The sequence below is a fragment of the Leiobunum rupestre genome, chromosome 4 (genome assembly GCF_980474605.1).
Source record: "Leiobunum rupestre chromosome 4, qqLeiRupe1.1.hap1, whole genome shotgun sequence".
NCBI classification, from domain to species: Eukaryota; Metazoa; Arthropoda; class Arachnida; order Opiliones; family Sclerosomatidae; genus Leiobunum; species Leiobunum rupestre.
Window position 1 is genome coordinate 46,014,755 of NC_143387.1, and position 23,358 is coordinate 46,038,112.

The 23,358-nt window shown below is 38.8% G+C and overlaps 2 protein-coding genes and 1 long non-coding RNA gene across 3 annotated transcripts in view; 1 reads left to right on the forward strand and 2 right to left on the reverse strand.

Annotated features, from left to right (window-relative positions):
- LOC149947973 (ly6/PLAUR domain-containing protein 1-like) overlaps window positions 1-14,715 on the forward strand; it is an 81,159-nt gene extending 66,444 nt beyond the window's left edge. The window contains exons 2-3 of the mRNA XM_090172463.1: window positions 7,608-7,739; window positions 13,417-14,715. Coding sequence (XP_090028589.1) covers window positions 7,608-7,739; window positions 13,417-13,691 — 407 coding nt within the window. The 3' untranslated portion in view covers window positions 13,692-14,715. The remainder of the gene's footprint in view (window positions 1-7,607; window positions 7,740-13,416) is intronic.
- A 676-nt stretch (window positions 14,716-15,391) lies between these two features.
- On the reverse strand, window positions 15,392-17,746 carry LOC149947976 (uncharacterized). Its single transcript, XR_016480226.1, has 5 exons — window positions 17,669-17,746; window positions 17,565-17,605; window positions 16,125-16,172; window positions 15,583-15,645; window positions 15,392-15,515 (listed from the first exon to the last, which is right to left on the reverse strand). It is a non-coding gene; the product is annotated as an uncharacterized LOC149947976 (long non-coding RNA).
- A 3,839-nt stretch (window positions 17,747-21,585) lies between these two features.
- LOC149947977 (uncharacterized) lies at window positions 21,586-22,770 on the reverse strand. The gene has a single exon (XM_090171001.1). It carries the CDS (start codon window positions 22,768-22,770, stop codon window positions 21,586-21,588), a length of 1,185 nt encoding a protein of 394 aa, XP_090027127.1.
- Window positions 22,771-23,358: the final 588 nt, after the last annotated feature.

Consider the following 23,358-nt stretch of genomic DNA (forward strand, 5'->3'; position numbering starts at 1 on the left):
AAACTCTGTACCCGTGACGCTACTCGCTTTGCTTTAAGGGTCCGCCGAAACTCTGTACCCGCGACGCTGCTCGCTTTGCTTTAAGGGTCCGCTGAAACTCTCTACCCGCGACGCTGCTCGCTTAGATTTAAGGGTCCGCCGAAACTCTGTACCCGCGACGCTGCTCGCTTTGCTTTAAGGGTCCACCGAAACTCTGTACCCGTGACGCTACTCGCTTTGCTTTAAGGGTCCGCCGAAACTCTGTACCCGCGGCGATATTGGAAAGTTATTTATCACGAAGCATTAAGGAGAATATTAGACGTTGGGCTACCGCATCTTCGTACTAAACCTCAAGCGGCGAGTTTAAGAATTTCGACGCCATTTATAAAAGAGAGAGTATACTGGGGGCTCTAATGAATAGTTCTGTAGGGCTTTCTCATTTTTCTCGGAGCTGGCATTCTTCTCGTACTCGCCTAAGATAATATTAAATATATCTCGGCCTATTCTCTCTCGCTCTATATATCCTCGTACAGGGGTTGTCATTCTACAACGTCCATCAATTACGAGTATTTGATCCTGGATAGTTTCGTTCGCATTCTACGGTATACGCGCTCGTTAAAATACGAAAAATGCCTTTTCTCGAGAGAGGCTCGAGCCGAAGTTCCGCAATTCCCCGACCTATAAGAACTAGGAATTTATTGAAAGTCGAAGAATCACCGTTTCTCAGTTTATTTTTATTAAATCCTTTTTAAATAATCTCGAAGGAACTACCTACTTTTAATTTTGGGTAATATTACAGTTGTTTTTAGTTTTCTTAAACAATCCGTAAAGAAAGAGTTCACGGAGATTAAGACTTTCCAAGTTTTATTCAAATTTAATTTCGACCATTTATTAACCGTAATCTGATTCATTTATACCTGGATATTTAGAAATAGGAAAAATTACGATAAGAGGAGTTACGCTTGAGGTATAAATTGTGGTTTAAATTTCCTTAACTCGCGATTTAAATTTAAATTTATTTTCGGCGATCCCGTTCTTTTAAAAATGACGAACGCGTATTAGCGAATAAAATGTTTCGGTTCGGTGCGAATAGGGCCAATCTCGCCTCTATTTGGCGAGTGTGGGCTCGCGGCCGAGACTTTGAAATATTCCAGACATTCCAGGGTAGTTAGGATGAAAGAAAAACGGATCGCGTATACCTTTATTAACTCGCGATGGAGAAAGAGAAATAAAAGGTGGAATATTTATTTTGCCGCGGTGGAAAAATGGTCGTTATTCCTAGTTAGAGGAAGGTGGGCCTATATTCACTTATGATAAGCCTCCTTGTCAAATTAACTTAAGTAACGGATAAACCCTGCGTGAAAAATTGGTTTCGCTCTTATCTAAAAGTGGAACTCTCGTAATTGAAATGATTTAAAAATAGTGAGAGAAAAAGGGCCCTAACGAGCTTTCCAAACTCGAGGTGAGCTCATTCCTTCGGACACACTCGCGTCCGAAGGTGGAATCGTCCTCATTTTGATCTCTCTCTCTTTCACTCGTCACAGTAGCTAGAGGCCATTAAAATGCTTAAGCTTCTGGGGAGTGCAAAATCGTCTATCAGAGCTTCTTAGCCCAACTAGTCCTTAGGACAACTTTAAACTAATGGAGAAACCTCAACTCACTTGACCTCACCGAAACTGTCCTAGTCGCTTCGCTTTAATTGTAGTCTGAAAATATATTTGGGCGAGGCATTTCTGTAATGTTCAACAGACAACAAACAGATATTACGCCTAACACGAAATTTACAGTTAACTTAATTTATATTATATATATTTTATTAAATATTAAAATTATATTTCACAGAGGTTTCAGTGTTTCTTTAAGAGAGAGAGAGAGAGAGATAGATATATATATATATATATATATATATATATATATATCTCTCTCTCTCTCTCTCTCTCTCTCTCTCTCTCTCTCTCTCTCTCTCTCTCTCTCTCTCTCTCTCTCTCTCTCTCTCTCTCTCTCTCTCTCTCTTAAAGAAACACTTAAACCTCTGTGAAATATAATTTTAATCTCTTTAAATATATAGACCGTGTTCATTAAGGCTAAAAATTTATGAGGGAAGTATCTACATAAATGTTTTCCTCGTAACATCCTTTTGACGAAACTGCGCGAAATAGCACAAACGTTCTATAAAATTAAATCCGCATTTTTCGTTTGAAAGAGAACTGTCACCAAAAACAAAATTTACGAGGTTTTTTTACAGAAAGATAGAAAATATATTAATAATTATGTCCCTGAGATTTTATAGTTATTGGAAAAATATTTAAAAAGTGACGCTACTTTTTCCGCAACCTACATCAAACGACTTCAAAATATTGAGAAATCGCGGTTGAAGCTACGTGCAGCGCCAAAAGAATGAAGGGACAAAAATTTGAGAAAGGGCGGCGTGTAAGGCATTTTAAAAACACGATTAACTACAATCTAACAATATAACTAGGTTAAAAAGCCAAGGAGAATGTCGTAGCAGACGGCAGTTCTGACCGAAAAACGATAAAACCGGGGGAAAAATATTTCGTTCACGAGATGGCGCTCCAGGTAGGTTCAACCAAGCGGTTCTGAGATCCTCGAGGCGGGCCCGGGGCCGGATTAAGCCGACTTTCGCCCGGGGCAATTTCCGAGTGGGTGCCCCACTGGAACCCGAGGAGCAAAGGGGGGTGCCAAACTTAGCATTTCGTTTATGTTCTGAGTTCTGAGTGAAACCGCTTTGATACCAATTGAAGTAGCGTGTTTGAGGCGTATCTTTGGGGGGGGGGGAACCCCCCCCCCCCCAATAATTTGGAGAGTTGGCAAATCGAGGCCCACTTGGCAAAACGGCGAGGACCTTATAGTCGGCCTGAATTAAGGGCTTCAAAAGTCGCATGATGACTTAGGCCTAAGGTGGTGCCTTGGGTATTAGCCTAGCTGAGCCCATGACAAAATAAGCATGTGATAAGGTACACGATGGGTCAAGATATTTTTTAATTAGGTTAGTGTTTTGTAACAAAGAACTGTTTGTCTTACGGGTCAAAGTGGGGGCTTTCCGGAAATATGAAGCACGTGACGTCACTTCCGGTGACCTTGAAAATTGATATGACCTGATATTGGTATCATTCGATTGTTCTCAACGTGCTCTTACAAAATATCGCTAAATTAACCTTCAAAGCTGAACCAAGAGGCGTATAAGACTAAAAAACTAATTTTGAGCCCCTCCCAAATTTACCTAATTAAAAAATATCTTGACCCATCGTGTACCTTATCACATGCTTATTTTGTCATGGGCTCTTGGACTATTATGTGCTTAGTATTCGTTATCTAAAAGACTGACTCGCAAATTAAGGATTAGGTAGGGTACCTTGAGTTAATAAAAATTCGGCACAAATGGAAACCCTAGGTGCATTTTGTAGTTCGGGTTTCAAAATACCAAACACTTAATCCAAACCCTACAAAGTTGATTTCAAAATGTCAGGAAACGATTTTTTCGATGCTCTTTACGTTAACATAAGTATTGTTTCTATCACGGAAAATATTGCAATAAGCTTAGAAAAAATCCAATTCTAGAACTCGAAGAATTCGGTAAAAAGGTAGAATGTCTCTCATTATTTCCTAAAAATATTTCTTTGTATAATAAAGGTAATATATTTTTTACAATAAAAATACATTGATATGTATTTTGTGTATACCACTTAGGGGCCCTTTAACTGACTGTTGTCTGTTGACTCACTGAAACTGTATTACTTGTTACCGATCTTAATGTCCAATAACCGTAATTAACTTAACAATTACCTAATAAATATTGAATGCCCATTTAACACGCGATATATTTAAAAATTACATTAAAAAGTTTAGGTTGAGCTCGGAATTAAATAAACCTTTTAAGTTTTTAAATTATTATTTAAAGTTTACTTACATTTGCAAATCCAAATCCAAATAACCAACAATTATATTATATTATAACATTAACTGTTATAAAAAGTTTAATAAAAAACAATCAAAATACAACAAGGGCTAACATTTACAGCGACGAGTAGACGATTACCAGATGACGTCACTAACAGTAGGGAAGTATAACCCGAGGAGAGACGCGATTGCCGTGGATGGTGCTGGCTGTCGGAACATTATCGCCTCAACGCGAGTTTGCTCGTTGGAGTCGTTGCTGTTATGCTAGCCTGTAATCAAAACGTGGCTACGTTCTTCCCTCTCAGTCACTAAAACTGACTTTTAAAAAATACTTTCTCGCGCCAAAATAAAGTGTGTAACAATGCCATTATTCAAATTTAAAAAATTCAAACGGGTAAATTTTATATTTAGATGTTTTTGTGTTTTCCGAATTCGCTATGGGTATAACAAGATTTCTTCAGCGCCCCTATTTGGATGGCGCCCGGGTGCAATTGCCCCCTCTGCCCCCCCCCCCTTAATCCGGCCCTGAGTCGGGGGAGATAAAATACGAAATTTGGTTGCTTATAATAAATCAAATACTGGAAATATTAACATGACATTTTTTGTATAACCATTTTCGGACGTCCTCTATCCATTTAAATGGTTTTTAACCAATTTTAGGGTGGTGACAGTTCTCCTTTAAGGAGTATTGTTAGAAAAATCTCGTACGAAGGAAATTCAACAGACTACCGGAAGCCAGGGAGGCTATTCTGTAAAAATCAAAAATGACAAAAATGATGATCCGTCAAAGATGACAATGCGCGTGTGGAGAAGAGGCTGCTATCGAAATATCAAACCATCGATAGTATTGGTCAAATTCGAAATCATGGCGGTCTGTAATGCTGACGTAAGGGATTTTAATGAAATGCTTCAATATACGGTCGATGGTGCCCCAAAATTAAACAGGTATTAAGCATTTAGATTATGAATTGACTAAAATACCGGATATACCGTAACATACTGCTACTACTTAAAAATGAAATTACACAATCGATAGTTTGATATTTCGATATCCGCCCCTTCTCCACACGCGTGTGGCCATTTTTGACGGATCGAGATTTTTTTGTCATTTTTGTTTTTACGGAATAGCCCTCCAGGAAAGTAATTACTTCAGTCATGTGACACGTTTTTAACTCTCGGTGGTAGTTTATTATAACATTCAACCTAACGCTCAACCGTTAACTGAAAAAACTTTGAGACGGTTGCTAATCGCGTATTTTAGCTGTTTTAAATTTTGTAAAACATCGCGTAAATTCTTAAATATCATTTACACCGAAACAATTTATATAAAATTTTAGGATATTGTTGATTTTGATTTTCGCCAACACAGTAGATCGTCGAAGAAGCCTGCTCTTACAACTTCGTTAATCAACCGGTGAAGAACGAGACGTCAAAGATGCAATCGTAAAAAATCCTGCATTGACCAACCAGAATCTAAGATTACCCAACGGTGTAGTTGCTCGCGTCTCGCTCATAGTTCATCCACGAGGTTCATATTTGATAGATGGGCTACGTTACAAATTGGAAATACCGTCACAACCCTCATCGCAAAGTGTCACGCTCGCATTTCCCTCCTCCCTTAAGAATGTAAGCGCGTCTCATTAACGGCGTTCCGTTAACTTTTAGCTTAAAGATTTCCTCAAAACAACAAAATCGTACGCGTGAAACCGAGCGAATATAAAAGGCTCCTTAAGGCTACGCAACGACAAAATATATCGGGCATTCCGTAAGTAGGCCTACTTCCATATTGAGACTGGTCCCCGGGTCCCTGATCCGTGTCATTTCGTCTTCTTACTCCGTGGAGCGGAGATAATAATACCAGATATTAAGCCTCGTCCCTGAAGGCCGAAGAGAGCCCGAGGACTCGAAGAAGCGACTGCGAATTCCTTCGAGAATTTGGATGATAAAGCGACAGCTAGGGTCATTCCGCCGTCTTTCGTTTTTGAGGAATTAACTCCCGGCCAGAGAAAAAATCTATAACCGCGGTGTACGGCCAGTGGCTCCGCGCGCTGCCAAGTTTTGACAATAAGAGCATCGATTTCGAATAAAGAAAACTGGCCGGTCCGGAAAAAGGACCTTCTATATCTACTACGCCGTTTAACGGAATTTATCCCGCGGGTCGCGTCTCCGACAACGCGGCATTCGGCGGCCCGAGCTAAGTAATAAATGGAGATACGCGCAATATGAGATCGGCCTTTATTAACTTTCTTCATTTAAGAAGAGACGCGAGCCACGTATTGCAACGCTCCGTAGTTACAGCGGCCACATCCGAGTGTACATCCTTCCGATAATGTTTCGTAATTTCCCTCATTTATATGATAATAACGACTCGCGACGTCAACAGCGGATTTATTGCGACATTAGATCAGCGCCATTTAAGGGAGAGGGTGGTTGACCCCTTTGTCCCTGACGTTCGAACTCCGCGGGAGCTACGTGGGGCAGTCCCGACCTTTCATTTAGCGCGTTTAAACGAATCGCTTTGCTAAACTAATACGATTACCCAATATATACAGCAAACGATCGACAGGGAATTGTGAATTATAGATGGATTAAATGTGAATGCTTATTTCTAGTCATATTTTAACGTAAATTAATATCGGTTTGAATAGACCTATCGGGAAAGGGGGGGTCGTGGCAGCTTGGAGCAACCAGGGTTGGCAAGAGCCAGCCAGACTGGATTAAACCACCCTGGTTTAAGCTGGATTTAGCTACCAAATAAAATCCATGGTTAAAACCACTTTTTTTTATAAAGAAAATTGAGAAATTAATTAGAAACATTGACAAAACTTAACCTTCACTTTTTGTCGCGAGTAATGAGAGCTAACATATAAGCAATTAGGGTATCTTAAAATTAATTTTGCGCGTGAAAATACGCTGCCATGTTAGGGTATAAAAGCGGGTAAATAAGTCTGCTATACCTCACAATGTAAAGTTACTGTCACGCGCAAAAACATAATTTTTAAATCGGGAAATTTGAGCAATGTGGGCTTGATATAAGCAATTTGATCATTTTTTATTAATATTTTAACCGGTTTAAACCACCGGATTTTTAAATTTAAAAAAAAGCCGGTTTTTTGCCAACCCTGGGAGCAACACACACGAGGATAACGCAGCTAGCCTTTAAACACACTAACGCAGTGTTGTGTACACATTTCATTGGACGAGCCTTTACGCTGAACGTTTTACGGAAAGGGGGAGAGACAATTTCCGAATTTTCCCCTTCCGACGGCAGCAGGTGCTAAAGCGTTTAACCAATGGAAAATGTACGCCAGAAAATTCACGACTTTTGACGGGTTGCGTTCTCCTTGTGTGGGGTGCTGTGTTTGTTGCTCCTAGGTGGCAGATATTTTTATAACCCCGTCATTGTTGTTTTGTGATCAGCCGCTATAATTGGTAAGCTGCTAACCGCCATGTATTTATATAAAGTTGCTACGACTATCCAACTTGAATTTAAGATTACCTGAAAATAGTTCGATCAAGGCTACGGTCTTTGATGAGAGAGCTAATGGAAGGATGATAGGAGCGAGCAGCTCGAACCACTTTATAGAAATGCCTATTCAAACAGTGGTACTTTGGAGGCCTCTTTCAAGCCCCTGATTTACATAATTTATCCCTGTTACCGTCTATGCGTTATTTTAATAATAATGAATAAACATGGTTTGCACTTTCAGTTTCGGGGGCTGATAAACTCTCCTGCTTCCAATGTGACGTCGAGCGCAACGAGGATTGCACCGAAGAGTTCTTGAGACCGTGTCCCGACGACCAAGCCTACGATAGATGCATGACGAAAATCTACAAATCGAGTAAGAGCTCGTGAAACGGTACACAAATACGACCGTTAATTAAAATTCAAAATAACAACTCAGCCGCTTCTACGCAATATTTGATTAAATTTTAAATACTTTCCTTTCGGTTTCATGGTCTAATATTCCCGATATAAAGAACGTAAACAATATTTTTAATTATTCAAATTATTCTGTAGCGCTTTTCAGCAAAGCACCTTAAAAATTATTCGCCAGTATGCTAACTCTAAGGTTTTAAAGGATATTATATTCTTAACAACAGTAAGAGTTGCTTTTACTCACAAACGTTGGTGGTAAAAGGTCAAATATCTAGTACATTTGGTGGAAAGATACTAGCATGAATTTCCGGTAAATCGGCGACGGGAATTTCGAATTTGGCCTTTTTACGGTTGAATTTATAAATATACCCAACCGCGTTATATAATTTTCGAAAATACCGTCTATTGCGTTATATTTTAAAGTGATAATTAATTAATTAATTCACATAGATGAGATTTAAAAACCGTTGTAATAATTTCTTTTTAAACAATTCCGTTTGGCTAGTATAGAACGGGTAATGCCGAGATTACCACGTTGACGTACATGATTGTTTAGGAGCATAATTCTAAAAATACGCTATAATGGAGCTTAAAAATAATCATCTACATTAAATATTTATTGATCAATGAAACTGGAGAAGATCACACGGTATAATTTATTATTTGGTTACGTTTCGAGCCGTGGCCCTTTATCAATCCACTTGTTTAAGCCTATTCATATCAATTTAAAAAGAGCGAGATTTTAAAGCATGTCGCGTGAGGCGCATGTGTGACAAAAAAAAAGGAAGAACGTGAAACAAAACAGATACCAAATGGAATAAATACTACAATAAAAATATAATTTTAAAGTTTAAACATTAAGTAGACCCCAGTTAGTTATTTCTGAACATCCTCTATCTAAATTTAAAGTACCCTTTTTTCGAATAAATATGCCTTCTAAGAATTTTCTCTTATACCAATTTGATTCTCTCTTTAGAATTTTGAAATTATCCCATTTTATCGAGTGAGAGTCATTTTCGCAAATATGCTTCGCAAATATGCTTCGCAATACCATTTGTCAAATCACAGTTCTTTACACAAATTTTATGTTCTTTAATTCTATCAGTAATTGAACGTTTGGTTTCTCCAATGTATACATTAGAACACGAGCAAGGAATTTCATAAATGACACCTCGTAAATTTTCTTCGGAAATTTTTGGTTTTAATTTTGAAAGTTGTTTTCCTAATGTGGTAGTGGTTTTCGAAACTAGGTTTATACCGAATGGTTTTAAAATTCTATTTAATTTTTCCGTCGTGTTCTTCATGTATGGGAGAACCAATGTTTTTAATTTTTCAGAATCAACAGGTTTTAAATTTTGAACAATATTTTGGTTCAGAATAGAAGTCACCAAATTTTGAGGATAGTCCGAGCTAATTAATTGATTAGTTATAATTTGTTTATCTAAAACGGGATTATCAGATATTTTCTCAATGTGCCTTTTTAGACCCTTTATCACTGATGTTTTCACCTGGTGAGGATGATTGGAATTGAAATTTAGAAACGTTTTTGAATGTGTTGGTTTTTGGTACATAGTGAAACATAGGCCATTTTGTTTTTTCTCAATATTAATATCTAAAAACGATAATCTACCAGAGTTTTCTAATTCTAAAGTAAATTTAATTTTCGAATTAATATTATTAATAGATTGGTGAAAAGCGTCTAAATTTTGTCTATTGTCTGACCACACAAAGAAAATATCGTCCATAAAACGTAACCAGCATTTCAAAAAATAATTATCTAACGAATTAGTAAAAATTATGTCTTCCAAATTTTCAACAAATAAATTGGCAATGATCGGGGATAAAGGATTTCCCATCGCTAGGCCTTCTTTTTGCTTAAAGAATTGACTATTAAAAGAAAACATGGTGTTATTTAAACATAGTTCACTTAAGGCCTTTTCACACGAGCCAACTTTTTGACCCAACTAGATGAGTCAACTTGAGTTTAGTCAACTAGTTGGTTCGTGTGAATAAAAGTTCGATGAGTTGATCCACCAAAAAAGTAGGCGAGAAAAAAATGGATCACTGATCCATTTTTGCTGGCTCAGCAGTTTGATTTGAAAAGTTGGCTCGTGTGAAAAGGTCTTTAGTTTAATAATTGTATCAATGCTCAGGGTTGGTCTAGACTGTAACGTGGGATCATTTTTCAATTTATTCCGGAGCATTAGAAGAGCTTCATCAACTGGAATATTGTTATACATGTCAACAATATCGAAACTGCCCAAAATGTCAGTATCAGGAGAAAAATTTATTGGTTTCAATTTTTCTATGAATTCTTCGGAATTCTTTAAAGACATAGGAGTGTTGCCAATTAGAGGTGAGATTATTCTTACTCAATTTTTTCCTGTGAAATAAGTGGGGCTACCATAAGAAGCTACTATTGTTCTAAGTGGTTGATTAATTTTATGAATTTTAGGTTTACCATAAATAAATGGAGTTTCTAAATTGTCATTATAGAAATGAAACCTTTCTTTTTCACCTAATTCTCCATTCTTTACAGCCTTTTTAACTATTTTTCTTAATTTTTTGTCTAAATCAGGGTTAAAGTCTAAGAGAAAATTCTTAGAAGCATATTTGCGAAGCATATTTGCGAAAATGACTCTCACTCGATAAAATGGGATAATTTCAAAATTCTAAAGAGATAATCAAATTGGTATAAGAGAAAATTCTTAGAAGGCATAATTATTCGAAAAAAGGGTACTTTAAATTTAGATAGAGGCTGTTCAGAAATAACTAACTGGGGTCTACTTAATGTTTAAACTTTAAAATTATATTTTTATTGTAGTATTTATTCCATTTGGTATCTGTTTTGTTTCACGTTCTTCCTTTTTTTTGTCACACATGCGCCTCACGCGACATGCTTTAAAATCTCGCTCTTTTTAAATTGATATGAATAGGCTTAAACAAGTGGATTGATAAAGGGCCACGGCTCGAAACGTCTCCAAATATTAAATTATACCGTGTGATCTTCTCCAGTTTCATTGTTTTTTTAATATACTATACCATGGTAATTAATAAGTTCAATATTTATTGATCACTTTGAAATATACGCAATATACATTTCTAAAACGGCTTATATAACACGTGTAGGAAATTCCCGCCGCCGATATACCGGAAATTCGTGGTAGATATTTAGCGTCTGTTTAAAAGAGGATTGGTATTTTAAGAAATTGTGTTTTAACGTAAAATATTATTGGCAGTCATTTTGCCAAATTACAATTGGTCGGATATGCTTATCATTATTTTATTCAATGAAATATACAAAGGCTGTTCGGGTCTGAGAAGATCGCAAGCCGAAATGATATTATCTTTATTATTACTATTTTTGTTTTGTTTACCCAAAATATCTGGTGATCATTTTTTCAAGATTCAATAAAAAGGCAAATTAAGATACCGAGTTCCCAGCTAAGCGCCGATCCATCACGCCTCTTACGTTCTATAAAGAATGGATTTATTTATAGCTAGGATGAATGACTGCCCTTAGATGATTTTTAGCGTCATTCCCGATCCACCTCATGCTCTGTCATTAATCTCCTTGCTGCTAAAAAATCAAATCATCCCTTTATGTCATTAATTGGCTAAAACTGCCATAACCCGACGCGATTGACGTACGCACCGGGGACGGTTTTCCTCCCCCCCCCCCCTCGACTATCGTCACAATAAAAACCTTGTTGGGGTTAACGGTAATAGTTAGTGTAGGGAGCTGTTAGCTCGCGTGGCCTGGAAGGACGTATACTAACGGGAGTGGTCTTGAGCGGTTGGGTATATTTATAAATTCAACCGTAAAAAGGCCAAATTCGATTTACCGGAAATTCATGCTAGTATCTTTCCATCAAATGTACTAGATATTTGACATTTCTTAACCGGCAACTGACTATAGACGGAAATTCGCGACGCAACATCTTACTGGCGTCAGTTGATATCAATTGGTTCCCGTTACCTACTAGACTTACCACCAACGTTTGTGAGTAAAAGCAACTCTTACTGTTGTTAAGGTTAGTATACGTCCTTCCAGGCGTGGCATGAAGGGTTTGCCACCACCCTCCTACGCCTTGTAACCCGGCCACCTGAAAAGTCGCTTGATGACTTAGGCCTAAGGTGGTGCGTTGGGTATTAGACTAGCTGATTATTATTATTATTATTAAAGTCATTCTTCCTAACTAGAAATAAATACACTCTTGATTCTAACAACTTATATCGTCTAATAATGTTGGTAAATTTCTTTTCCAGCAAACGGTTAACAAGGCTATCATTTCCGAAGTAAAATAAATTATTTGAAAATAAATATAGCGCGAGCTTTAACACATTGGCTTAACTCTAAAAACCAACCTCTTGCTGTCAATAAATAAATAAATTAGTAGCTTTTAATTAATTAAATACACAGTTTATGCACCAATATTTTACATTTTTTTTTACTTGAACTTGTCTATGTTTAGTGAAGAATTTTAATTAAATTTATATTTAGTTTATTTTTCATATATTTTAGCGTTTTGAAATATTAATTACGTACTTTTTTAAAATTTAATATTTTAATTAATATACGGGTGGTACAAGAAAAAGAGACTACCTCTGAAGGTAGAGATAATCCGGCGGGTGGTCTAGTTTAGTCCCGTTTCGCCGCCTCTAAATTACCAACCCAAATAATAATGTCGAATGATAACGGTAAATATCAGAAATTGATGGTGCCGTCTTTCGAAAGTTACTTTTATTAAATTAACAAGTTGGCAAGCCAAAATATACCTCTCCTCGGAAGGGTTTTTAATTTTCAGTGAAGCGTAACTGTATCCGTGATTCTGCGGTAGAACGCTCACCTGTCGTGCAAGAGGGCTCGGGTTCGAATCCCGGCCGATTAGAAAATTATACTACACCCAATGACAAAAAGAGGGCGCTTTTAGAAAAACCTTTTCCCTGATTCTAAGAAACTGGGTACGCAGTGATTACGCTTTGCCCCGAAAATGCGAACGCGTTCGCAGGCCTGACAGACAGACACGGTGGTTGTATAACCCCTCCTAGGGTACAAAGTCCCCTCGGAGAGGTAAAAATAAATTCATTGGGGTACATTCGTAAAAACTTTTGTCTTTCTCAGAGTACCATAATCTTCATTGCCTGTTTTTTCTAAATTTCAATGGTACAACAAAAACTACCAATTTCGGAATTTTTTTCCGTTTTTTTTCTCAAACGTTTAAATTGCCTTGAGCCAACTTGTTTTCATCTAGTGAAAGTAAACCAAGCTTTTGTATATAAAGTTTTTCGTCGTAATAAAACCCGACTCATCAATCGAAAATAAAAGTTCCGTATTCGCATGGTTATATACTATCTGATAGCCAAAACATTTACGTGAGAGCTTTGGGATATTATTTTGCATGGGTAAGTAGGCTTCCGATAATACTCCGAGATGTATAGCATTCATTCGATGGACCGTTCCTACAGTTCTTTAATAAATACTTTATTTTTTTTAATTTCTACGAAATCCCTTTGTTCTAAGCGCTTTCTTAGAATACCAAAAATATCAGTAAATATCTAAACGTCCGTCAGTGACGTCGAGATGAGGCTGAACCTACTTCCCTTAAAGCGAGTGAAATACATGTATTTCTTTTCAGAGAGCCAAGGCTATTTGATATCAAAGAGATGCGCTCTGGGCCCGTGCAGCCTGAGGGATTCGCACCAGTCGTCGGGGCTCGGCTTGGATGACAACTGCGACCGACGCAAAGAAGAGTATTTGTGTATCGGATGCTGCAGAGAAAACGCTTGCAACAGGGACAGCGGCCAAAGCTTAAAGGGATTCAGCGTGGGCTGCGTAACGATCCTTTTAATCGCTTCCTGCGTCCTATTAATCTCTTTTCCGTTTCACGGAAGAATGTACCGCGCGGATTAATTCGATCCGGTCAGGCGCCGAACTCCGAAATACTACGAAAATAATATACGCTAACAACAAAGACATTTAATTAAAACAAAAAACACACGCAACTCTACGGCATTTTTGGACTATTGCTCAAAAGATAAATCGCGAACAAATGGATCTGAATGATCTCGACTAGGCATCACGGCACGATGTTTTCTTTCCCTGGCGAACGATATTTCAGAATTGGACGCGCAAACTCGAAATACGCGTGTATAGGACTCGTTACGAAGAACTGTTCGAGCTACACTTTTCCGCGACGCGCGAACATTTGTTGAAAGTGGTGCAGTGCTAAGTAACACTGAAGCTGAGTGACTAAACGTTTTCGTACCGATATCTTTCAATTATCACGTGGTTTCAAATACTTTATTAAGAATCCGGTGCAAAAAAGTCGTTGTTAAAATAACCTAATAGTGTTGACGCAATTTTACCCTTTATGAAAATACGAATATAAAATATTTCCCACGTAAGAGAAACTATAACCGTTCAATGTTATATCGTAATAATGTAATATAACAGGCAGACCGAAAACAATGTATATGTAGATAAACGTTTTGTAATAATATAAACCGATTGTAGCTACTTTATCGAAATTTTGGTTAAAATAAGTAATCGTAAAAAATATTGCTCTTACAATTTCACGATATTAAAGAGAAATAATTATAGTAGGTAAATTTGTGTCGGTGGCGTATTGAAACGATCAAAACGTGAACCTGATACGTATTCACTAATTAATGTAGTTCACGTGTAGTCCTTAAGTGCATTCGTGTAACACTAACGAGATGGAACGAATTTGTTTGGATTGGTATACGCCCGAGTTCGAAGAGTACATACTAGCAAAACCGCAAAACCGCATAATCAAAGAAACACCTTTTAATATTGTGTATGAACGATGGTCTTGAAAATGAAACACGTAGACTTCATTTCCCTCTAAGACTTGGCCGCTAATGTATAATCTCCAAATAATAGCGAGTTCATTAAGTTTATTCGACGCATTGATTTTCTTACCGCTATCACACCTTCCACACTTAATAGTTTCTGCTTCCGAAAAACTAAAGTAATATTGAAGAGGTGTATTGATAACAGCCGTAACAAAAGTATTTTTACGTTCTCCGCTTTGCACGTTTTAAGCTTCTTAGAGAATTGAAACGTAATTGCCTACGTAGGAGTAACTTATTATTAGCCCATGGGCGGCATTCATTTCTTGGTGGGAATAAAAGTCTATTCTTTATGTAAAATACCAAACATGGTGCCTATTACATTTCATAAAACAATACTTAAAGGCCGACTACATAGTTATTCGGTTTACTCTGTCTTTCACTGGAAGCTGGCTCGCTGCCAGACACTTGTGCTATGCAAGCAGCCGACTACCAGTGAGAAACAGAGTAAACGGAATAAATATGTAGTCGGCCTTTAACACGACGCTTTTCGAAACAAGCTTCGCAAAAATACCGTATTTGAAACCTTGGCCTCTGTGAGAAATATTTCACTATCATTCCATAATGATTGTTTGCCGTAGTTAAACACCTTAGTAATATTATAATTATATAAAAAAATGTTTCACGAGGATATAGTAGTCTATAGTTTATTAATATAAATAAAAAATAATAATTTTCCATGCAATTTATACAAGTTCCATTGACTCACAAAATGTAAATAATTAGGTGTATTATAAAGGCTTTTCACCAAATATTTGTTCTTCTTTTATATCTTAAGACGTTAAATTCTGGCGGGATGAAGACTTCCTCAACCGAAAGAAGATTGACTCCAAGAATTCGATCGCAGAATTCCCTTCACGCACTGTTTCAAACGTTTTCTTTTAGGACTACAGTTATTGCGGAGATACTGCAAAGAGATTCCAACTCACCAAAAAGAGTCCCCACATGCAGTTGTTTGTCATTCGGTTTAGTTTCATTGGCCTCTGAAAAGCCTAAATAAATAAACTATTTTCATTAGAGAAACCCTTTCTACCTTCAGGCCTGGTTCAAACGGGATCAATTTTACGCTTTTCCCTTTTTCCCGTTCTGCCAGAGTATAGAGAAAACGGAAAAATTACTTTCGTGCTAAAAAGGCTTAATTCTCGACTTTTTTAAATGTCTTGATATAATAACCAAGTATTTTGTTGACGTCGGAAAGTCTAAATACTCATTCCAGCCAATTTAAACGACGCTAACTATGGTTATATAGTGCCACATGCCACAAGTTTATATTTGTGGATTTATTTGTGAAAACTAACACAGGTTACTATTTACTTTTCCAGCAGCAGTTAACAAGAAATTTAATTTGTATTTCATGGTTTAGTATTAATATAAATTATATAACTCCCTGGGTGGAAAATTGCAAACGAGTCATGAAATCCCATTGTATTTTTACAAAATATCTAAATATAAAAAGATAAAAAAATCATACCGCAACTGAAGTCAACTTAATAGTGCAGTTATCAAAGGAATCGTAACACTGCAAAAATAACAATTAAATTATAAATGCAAAAAGATAAAGTAATATATATATATATATGTGTGTGTAACTTCCACTAAGACATATTTGTAAGCTGTTAATAGATATGATTTGCCGGAAAAACTGGGATTTAGAGAGACTTAAATAGAACATTTCACACATACAAGACCAACACATTGGTCGGCCTATTTACAAACCAGGAAATACTCGACTTACATTACACGTATTTTGGAAATGGTGATCTATTTGTACATCTGAAATTGCAACTGTTTGCTTACCGCAAACTTACAAGTTGACCTAGCCGTAATATACGTTTCACATCGAATGTGTTTGGTTATTTGCTCAAGCTGGACAATAGCCCGATTTAAAGGCGTGCCTTATCTATTTATGTAATAATTACAGATCCTGACCTAACGGTATCAGAGATATCAAATGCCCAATTTTAATGGGATTGCCCAAATTGGAATTGGAGAGATTTATATTTCCTATCGATTAATATATCATTTACACTGCTTGCCATAACGGCTTCTGAGAGATCAAATGCCCAAACTTTCTGTACACCCGATTGCTTAAATTGGTATTGCAATAGCGAAGGCTCGGTGTTTCCTATTTTTTGATATATCATTTATATTTCATACCCTACTTGTTCGAGGCATAATATATGCCAAATATTTGGGGCTCCGATAGCCCAAATCAATATTGCAACGACAAAGTGACTCGTGGTACCCTATACCATTGTAACAGAACAACGAGCTATTTAGGATAGTACCGGGGCGAATCTTTACCAAGGTTTTATCGGATACACCAAATGTGAACTAGACCGTCTCCTTTACCTTTACAGGCCTCGACCAGGGAATCCCAAGTAAATTATAAGGGGGCAGCTCAAACGCGAACAGGACCGCACGATATACCGTTGTTTCTCTCCGCAAACCAGCGAAAAGTTGTAGCAAAGTTCTGAGCAATAAAGTGTCCGTAAAATATCGCGACGCCACCGAAAAAATGGCACCAGCAAATTAACACTTTCTTATGGCAATTTTGCAGGGGCACTCACGCAGAATGCCGAGAAGGGGGCTCGGCAAAAGAGGCACCCAATAGAAACTAATCTTTACTGGTAGAACTTGATTTGACAGGTATATAAGGGTTTCGGAAAAGGAACGGCATTAATAGATTTTTCTTCCTGGTGGATAATTATCGAAGGCGTTGTAATTGTGGAAGACAACACTTCATGACAATTCGGTTAAAGCAATACTTCCAATGATAAACTAAAAGTAATTTGCTTAGCCCTACAAAAAAAGACCATTATAGCTAAAAGATTTGTGTCCATCTATGTTATTTAGACTTTAGCGAAATGAAAAGTAGCCTACAAAGCCGGGAAAACGTTATTGTACTTACCCCATGGAAATCGGGTCCCGGAGGTCTTGTTGGAGATGGATCTTAAATGAAACATTACCATCAGTTATTGTTTATAAACGTTTAAACGCAAACGTAAACCTTACTTTGCTGGGCAGAAGATAGAAAGAAGAAAGAGGCGACGAACACCACACACAGCGCGCACATGAACAACGAAAAGCCCTGCATTTTCGCCGTATTTAATGGTAACTCGAAGCATCGAGCCACTGAATATATATAGCATCGTAATTTTATTCCATATCACCGTTGAGAGGAAATGCGATGGGCGTTAGAATTTTCCAACAATTACGTGGCGTTCACATCAAAAGAAATATAATTTTTGCTAGTAAGGTAGGTCTTCGTAATGCTCACTCACTGACGAATCAATATTCCCAAAATGCAGGACTTTAATTGTTTACGCGTAACCTTAAACAAACTACGAAAGGAAACAGTCACCCATTCTAAGCAAATCGCATTTTTTCCAGGATTTACTAAAGCCTTACGTTGGACCACTCTTACCAGACAACGAAGGAATATTAATTAATGTTACTCGTAATTTAAAAAAAATAACTTTCTGTATTATGGCTATATATATAAATGAATAATCTAGCACTAATATAGTTATAGATACATTACTAGCAGTTTCAGTATTACTTTTAGTCAATAGTACAAGTAGTGATACTGTCAACATTTATTTCAATGAAATATTACCTCAAAATAGTGTATATATACTAAGATTAAATGAACACAAACGAATGAGAATAACGAGGAGAATAAAATTATTGGAGTTTTAAATCCAATGTTAATCAGCAGAGCTACCCTACACTAACTAACTAATGAATCTAGTAAGAAATCATAACGTAGTGATTTAAAAAAAACAAACGTTTATTAAGAATGAGTACTTTACAAGATGAACGACATATTAGGAGTGACGGCAATAATAAACGCTGTAAGCGAATATATATACACTTAAGGTTAAAAAATAGTAAGATAAGATTAGTGATTAAAAATATATCTTATTTACAATAAACATTTTTTAAACTATTAAAAAAACTAAACGAGAAAAGCCGATAACGCTTTTTATCTTCAACACTCGCCCTCGTTGACGACTTTCTCGTACTGTCGTAAACTGAGATTCTGACGGTGGCGGGTGAAGACTTCTTTAGGTAGTGGCTTAGTGAAAATGTCGGCCAGCTGTTCTTCACTCGGGACGTACATAACGTCGATGACGCCCTCTTCGACCAGTTCACGAATGTAGTACTGACGAATACTGATATGTTTCGTTCGGCGATGAAACTCAGGATTTCTGATGAGTTTAATGGCCCCTGCATTGTCGACTCGGAGTACGGGTACATCATCGTCTACGTTGAGACCCAGGAAAGACTTGATTCGTTCAATCCAGACGACATCTTTCGCCGCTTCAGTGGCAGCTACCAGTTCAGCCTCCGTGGTTGACAAAGCAACAGATTGTTGCTTTCTGCTCGCCCAAGTAACTGGAGTTGAACCAATTAGGCATACGATCCCAGACGTTGAACGTCTTGTTTTCTCACAACCACCGTAATCAGCGTCGCTGTAGGGGATGGTTGTCATGGAATTCTCGGACTTGAATAAGAGACCCAGTGACTTGGTCCCTCTGAGATAACGAAAAATTCGTTTAACTCCATTCCAGTCAGAAACCTTTGGATTCGCCATTGCTTGGGACGCTCGATTGACTGCGTATTCGATGTCAGGTCGTGTTCCTGTCGCTGCGTATCTGAGACTTCCAATGGCCGAGGCATATATGGTCGTTGACTCGAAACTCTTCAGACTTTGGTTGGTCGTGTCTGGACTGCTGTTGGGAGTTTTTACTGGTTTGCAGTTCTGCATGTTAAACCTCTCCAGGATTTTTTCGACATAGGCGCTCTGGTGTAGAAATATAAGACCAGTCTTTCAACGTATCAATTTTCAGCCCAAGATAGGTTGACGCCCTTCCTGTGATGATTTCAAATTCATCACTGAAGTTGGAAAGGAAGTCATCAACTGCTTTGGTGGTACTGCCGGCAACCAATCCATCATCGACGTAGAGGATCAAGACCAAGAAAACGTCATTGGTTGAGTAAATATATAGACAGTGATCTCCATCAGCACTCTTGAAGCCATGGTTCTGAAGTGATTTGTCAATTCGTTCATTCCAACATCGTGGAGACTGTTTAAGACCATAGAGACTTTTCTTTAACTTCCAGACTTGTCCACTACTATTGTCGAAACCTTCAGGTTGACGCAGATAAATTTCTTCGGATAGCTTCCCATGAAGTAATGCGGTCTTTACGTCGAATTGCCTCAGGTTGAGATTTTTCTGGGCAACTAGGTTGAGAAAGATTCGTAGTGTCTCGAATCGGGCAACTGGAGCGAAAGTCTCATTGAAGTCGATTCCCTCTCGTTGCGTAAAACCTTTTGCGACAAGCCGGGCTTTGTGCTTGACGATCGTCCCATCTTCATCATTCTTTGTACGAAAGACCCAACGATTTCCGATTATCTTGCGACCAGGTGGAGGATCAACCATTTCGTAGACGTCGTGTCTTTTCATTGCCGAAAGTTCATCTACCATCGCTTTCTCCCACTCGGCGGATTCGTTGCTTGAACGTGCTTCTCGTGCCGTTTGTGGTAATGTGTCGCAGATGAGGAATGCTTTATTTGCTAGCTGGCAGCTCTGACATGGTTGGACTTTCCTTAGTGTTGAACGATCTCTAAGGACTGGACCGCTCTTCTCAGGTTGATTGTCCCGGACATTGTCAGGAAGAGACACTGTTGCCTCATTATGTCCGGTAGCCACGTCTTCCGACGCTTCGACGGATTTGGTTTTCTCGTCGTTTGAGTAGTCGGCAGCTCTGGTTGGCATGCCCGATGGTGCATTAGTGGCTCTGGCTGGTCCGTCTTTTGATGAGTTGGTGGCTCTGGTAGGCCAGTTTTTGCAAACGAAATCGTCGGTCAATTGCTCGCCCTGGCTGGAGGACTCCCCAGAGACAGGAATCCAGGAATCAGGAACGCACGTCTCGGGATTGAATTTGACATCTCGAGATCTTAGTACGTCGTCCAGCTCTGGAACATAAACTCGATAACCGTCTGCATTGTCTTCATAGCCAACCAGGAAACCTTTATACGCCTTCCAAGACAGCTTCCTTCGCTTCTCTTTGGGTATGTGGACAAAGCACTCAGTGCCAAAGACACGCAGATGCTGGATCGATGGGTTTGTCTTCCCCGTCCATAACTCAAACGGCGTCTTCCCAGCAATGCATGTAGGTGCTGTTCGGTTCAGGATATAGACGGCCGTGTTCACCGCTTCAGCCCAGAGTTTCGGTGGTAAGTCCGATCTGGAATGCAACATGCCCTTACAGACTCCATAATCGTACGATTTTCTCGTTCAGCGACCCCGTTCTGTTCGGGCGTGTATGGCATGGACTTGCGGTGATGTAACCCTTCTTGAGACGTCCATTGACGGAACTCTTCATTGACATATTCAGTCCCATTGTCCGTGACCAGCTCTTGTACTGTGTGATTGCGGGTTCGGCAAAAAGCAAGGAATTCTTTGAAACAGTTGACGACTTCGGACTTCTTCGTTAGGAAATATACGGCTCGAACACTGGAATACTCGTCTTTGAATAGGAGGTAGTATTTCTTCCCTTTCATGGACGGTGTTGGTGATGGTCCCCAGAGATCTGAATGGATCCTTTCACCTGGTTTCGTAGACTTCTCCAAACGAGTGCCGAAACTGTGCCTAGTCATCTTGCCGTAGATGCACCCTTCACAGAGCTTGTCAGACGTCTGGTTTAGAACTTCGTATCCGAGTCTCCGTAACGTCGCTGCTACATGCCGTTTATCCTGATGACCCATGCGTTCATGCCAGACTTGGAGATCTGCTTTCCGGTCATTTCTCGGATCTGCTGCGATGTGAGCGGAGCATGATGGCTGCATGACTTTAATATCCAGACGATACAGACTCTCGACCTTGCCAGGTACACAAAGGTTCCTTTGGCCTCCGACAACTTCATAGAGACCGCAAGAATTTGCTGTGACCTTGAACTCTAAGATTCTTGTTTCTCTTCATTGCGCTTTTTAGCGAGAAAACATTGCAGGCAAAGTCATGGATGTGCCAGACATTGTGGACTACCTCTTGATAGAGTTTCTTTCCGATCCGGAACTGAATCCTTATGTCTCCTTCACCATCCGCTGTCATCTGCGTCTTGTTTCCAATCTGAAGAGTCGCTGGAGTAGCGAACTTGCGGAAGTTTAGGAACTTTGTGGCGTCGTTCGTGATATGCTGTGTAGCACCCGAGTCAAAGTACCATGCTGCTTCAGACGATGAGCAAGCAACGAGACCGTTTGCTGCGATCAGACCCCCAATGCTGGTGCGATTACTTTCGTCAACGCTCGTCCTTCTAGGAGTCTTCCTTTGTCCTCGACAGTCTTCTGCTATGTGACCAAACTTTCGGCAATTGGTGCATTTTGGCTTACGTCTCATGCCTTTCGTCTCGTTTGATGAGTGACTGCGATGACCTCCGGCATTGCGTTTCGCCATCAGACCAGATGAATCTCTGAACGAGTCACCTTCTCGAGTTGCACGGCCAATCAATAAACGTTCCAACTCTGCGACCGTCTGTTTTTCGGTTGGCAGCGTGTCCCAGAGCATACCGAATTCTCGATACTCATCCTGAGGTAGAGACTCGAAGATGCAGGCAATCAGGATGCAGTCGTCGAATGTAACGTTCTTCTCTGTCTGTGCCGTTGACAAGATATCTGTCCAGAGAGAACACATCTGGGCAATGTGGGTGGCCATGTCGACGTCCGGTGACTTCGTAGTTCGCATGAGCTGCGCCAGAAGCTTTCGAAGACGATTTGAAGACTTCTGCTCGAAGATTTCGAGCAGCTTGTCCCACATTTCCTTTGGTGTCTCGCAATTGGTAATCATGTTTTGGACCTTCTTGGATAAGGTTGACCAGAGGATACCACGGACCGTGCTGAACGCCACTCGGTACTTCTTCTTGTTTGAAATGTATTCGGACTTCTCTGCTGCTGTTGCTCCAGGTACCGGTTCCGTAGGTTCAATCCATTCGCCAGTAAGAATCTCGTATACGTCTCGAACGGTGAGGATGTCGACTATTTGTCTTTTCCAACTCCTCCAATTCTCCGGACCTGATAGCTTCTCGGCGTCTTGGTGAAGTAGGCTATCCATGGTGGCTTTCGGGAACTGTTGACAGGATACGGATTACGGTGATGGTAACTGAAACCGGGATACAGCAGACTAGATCATCAGCATAGTAGTGGCGCAGTGGGAGCGTGCTGGGCCCATAACCTATTGGAGTTTTAAATCCAATGTTAATCAGCAGAGCTACCCTACACTAACTAACTAATGAATCTAGTAAGAAATCATAACGTAGTGATTTAAAAAAACAAACGTTTATTAAGAATGAGTACTTTACAAGATGAACGACATATTAGGAGTGACGGCAATAATAAACGCTGTAAGCGAATATATATACACTTAAGGTTAAAAAATAGTAAGATAAGATTAGTGATTAAAAATATATCTTATTTACAATAAACATTTTTAACCTATTAAAAAAACTAAACGAGAAAAGCCGATAACGCTTTTTATCTTCAACAAAAATTGTTCATTTCAAAAAATAACTTTATTTGATGAGCCTTAAGCATTAACTGTAAATAGACGCAATAAACAACGAAAAGCTCACATGACACTGTATATCAGGAAACGCCAGGAAACATTTTTAAAAATAAGTCGTTTATTTCTAAAAAGTTGTTA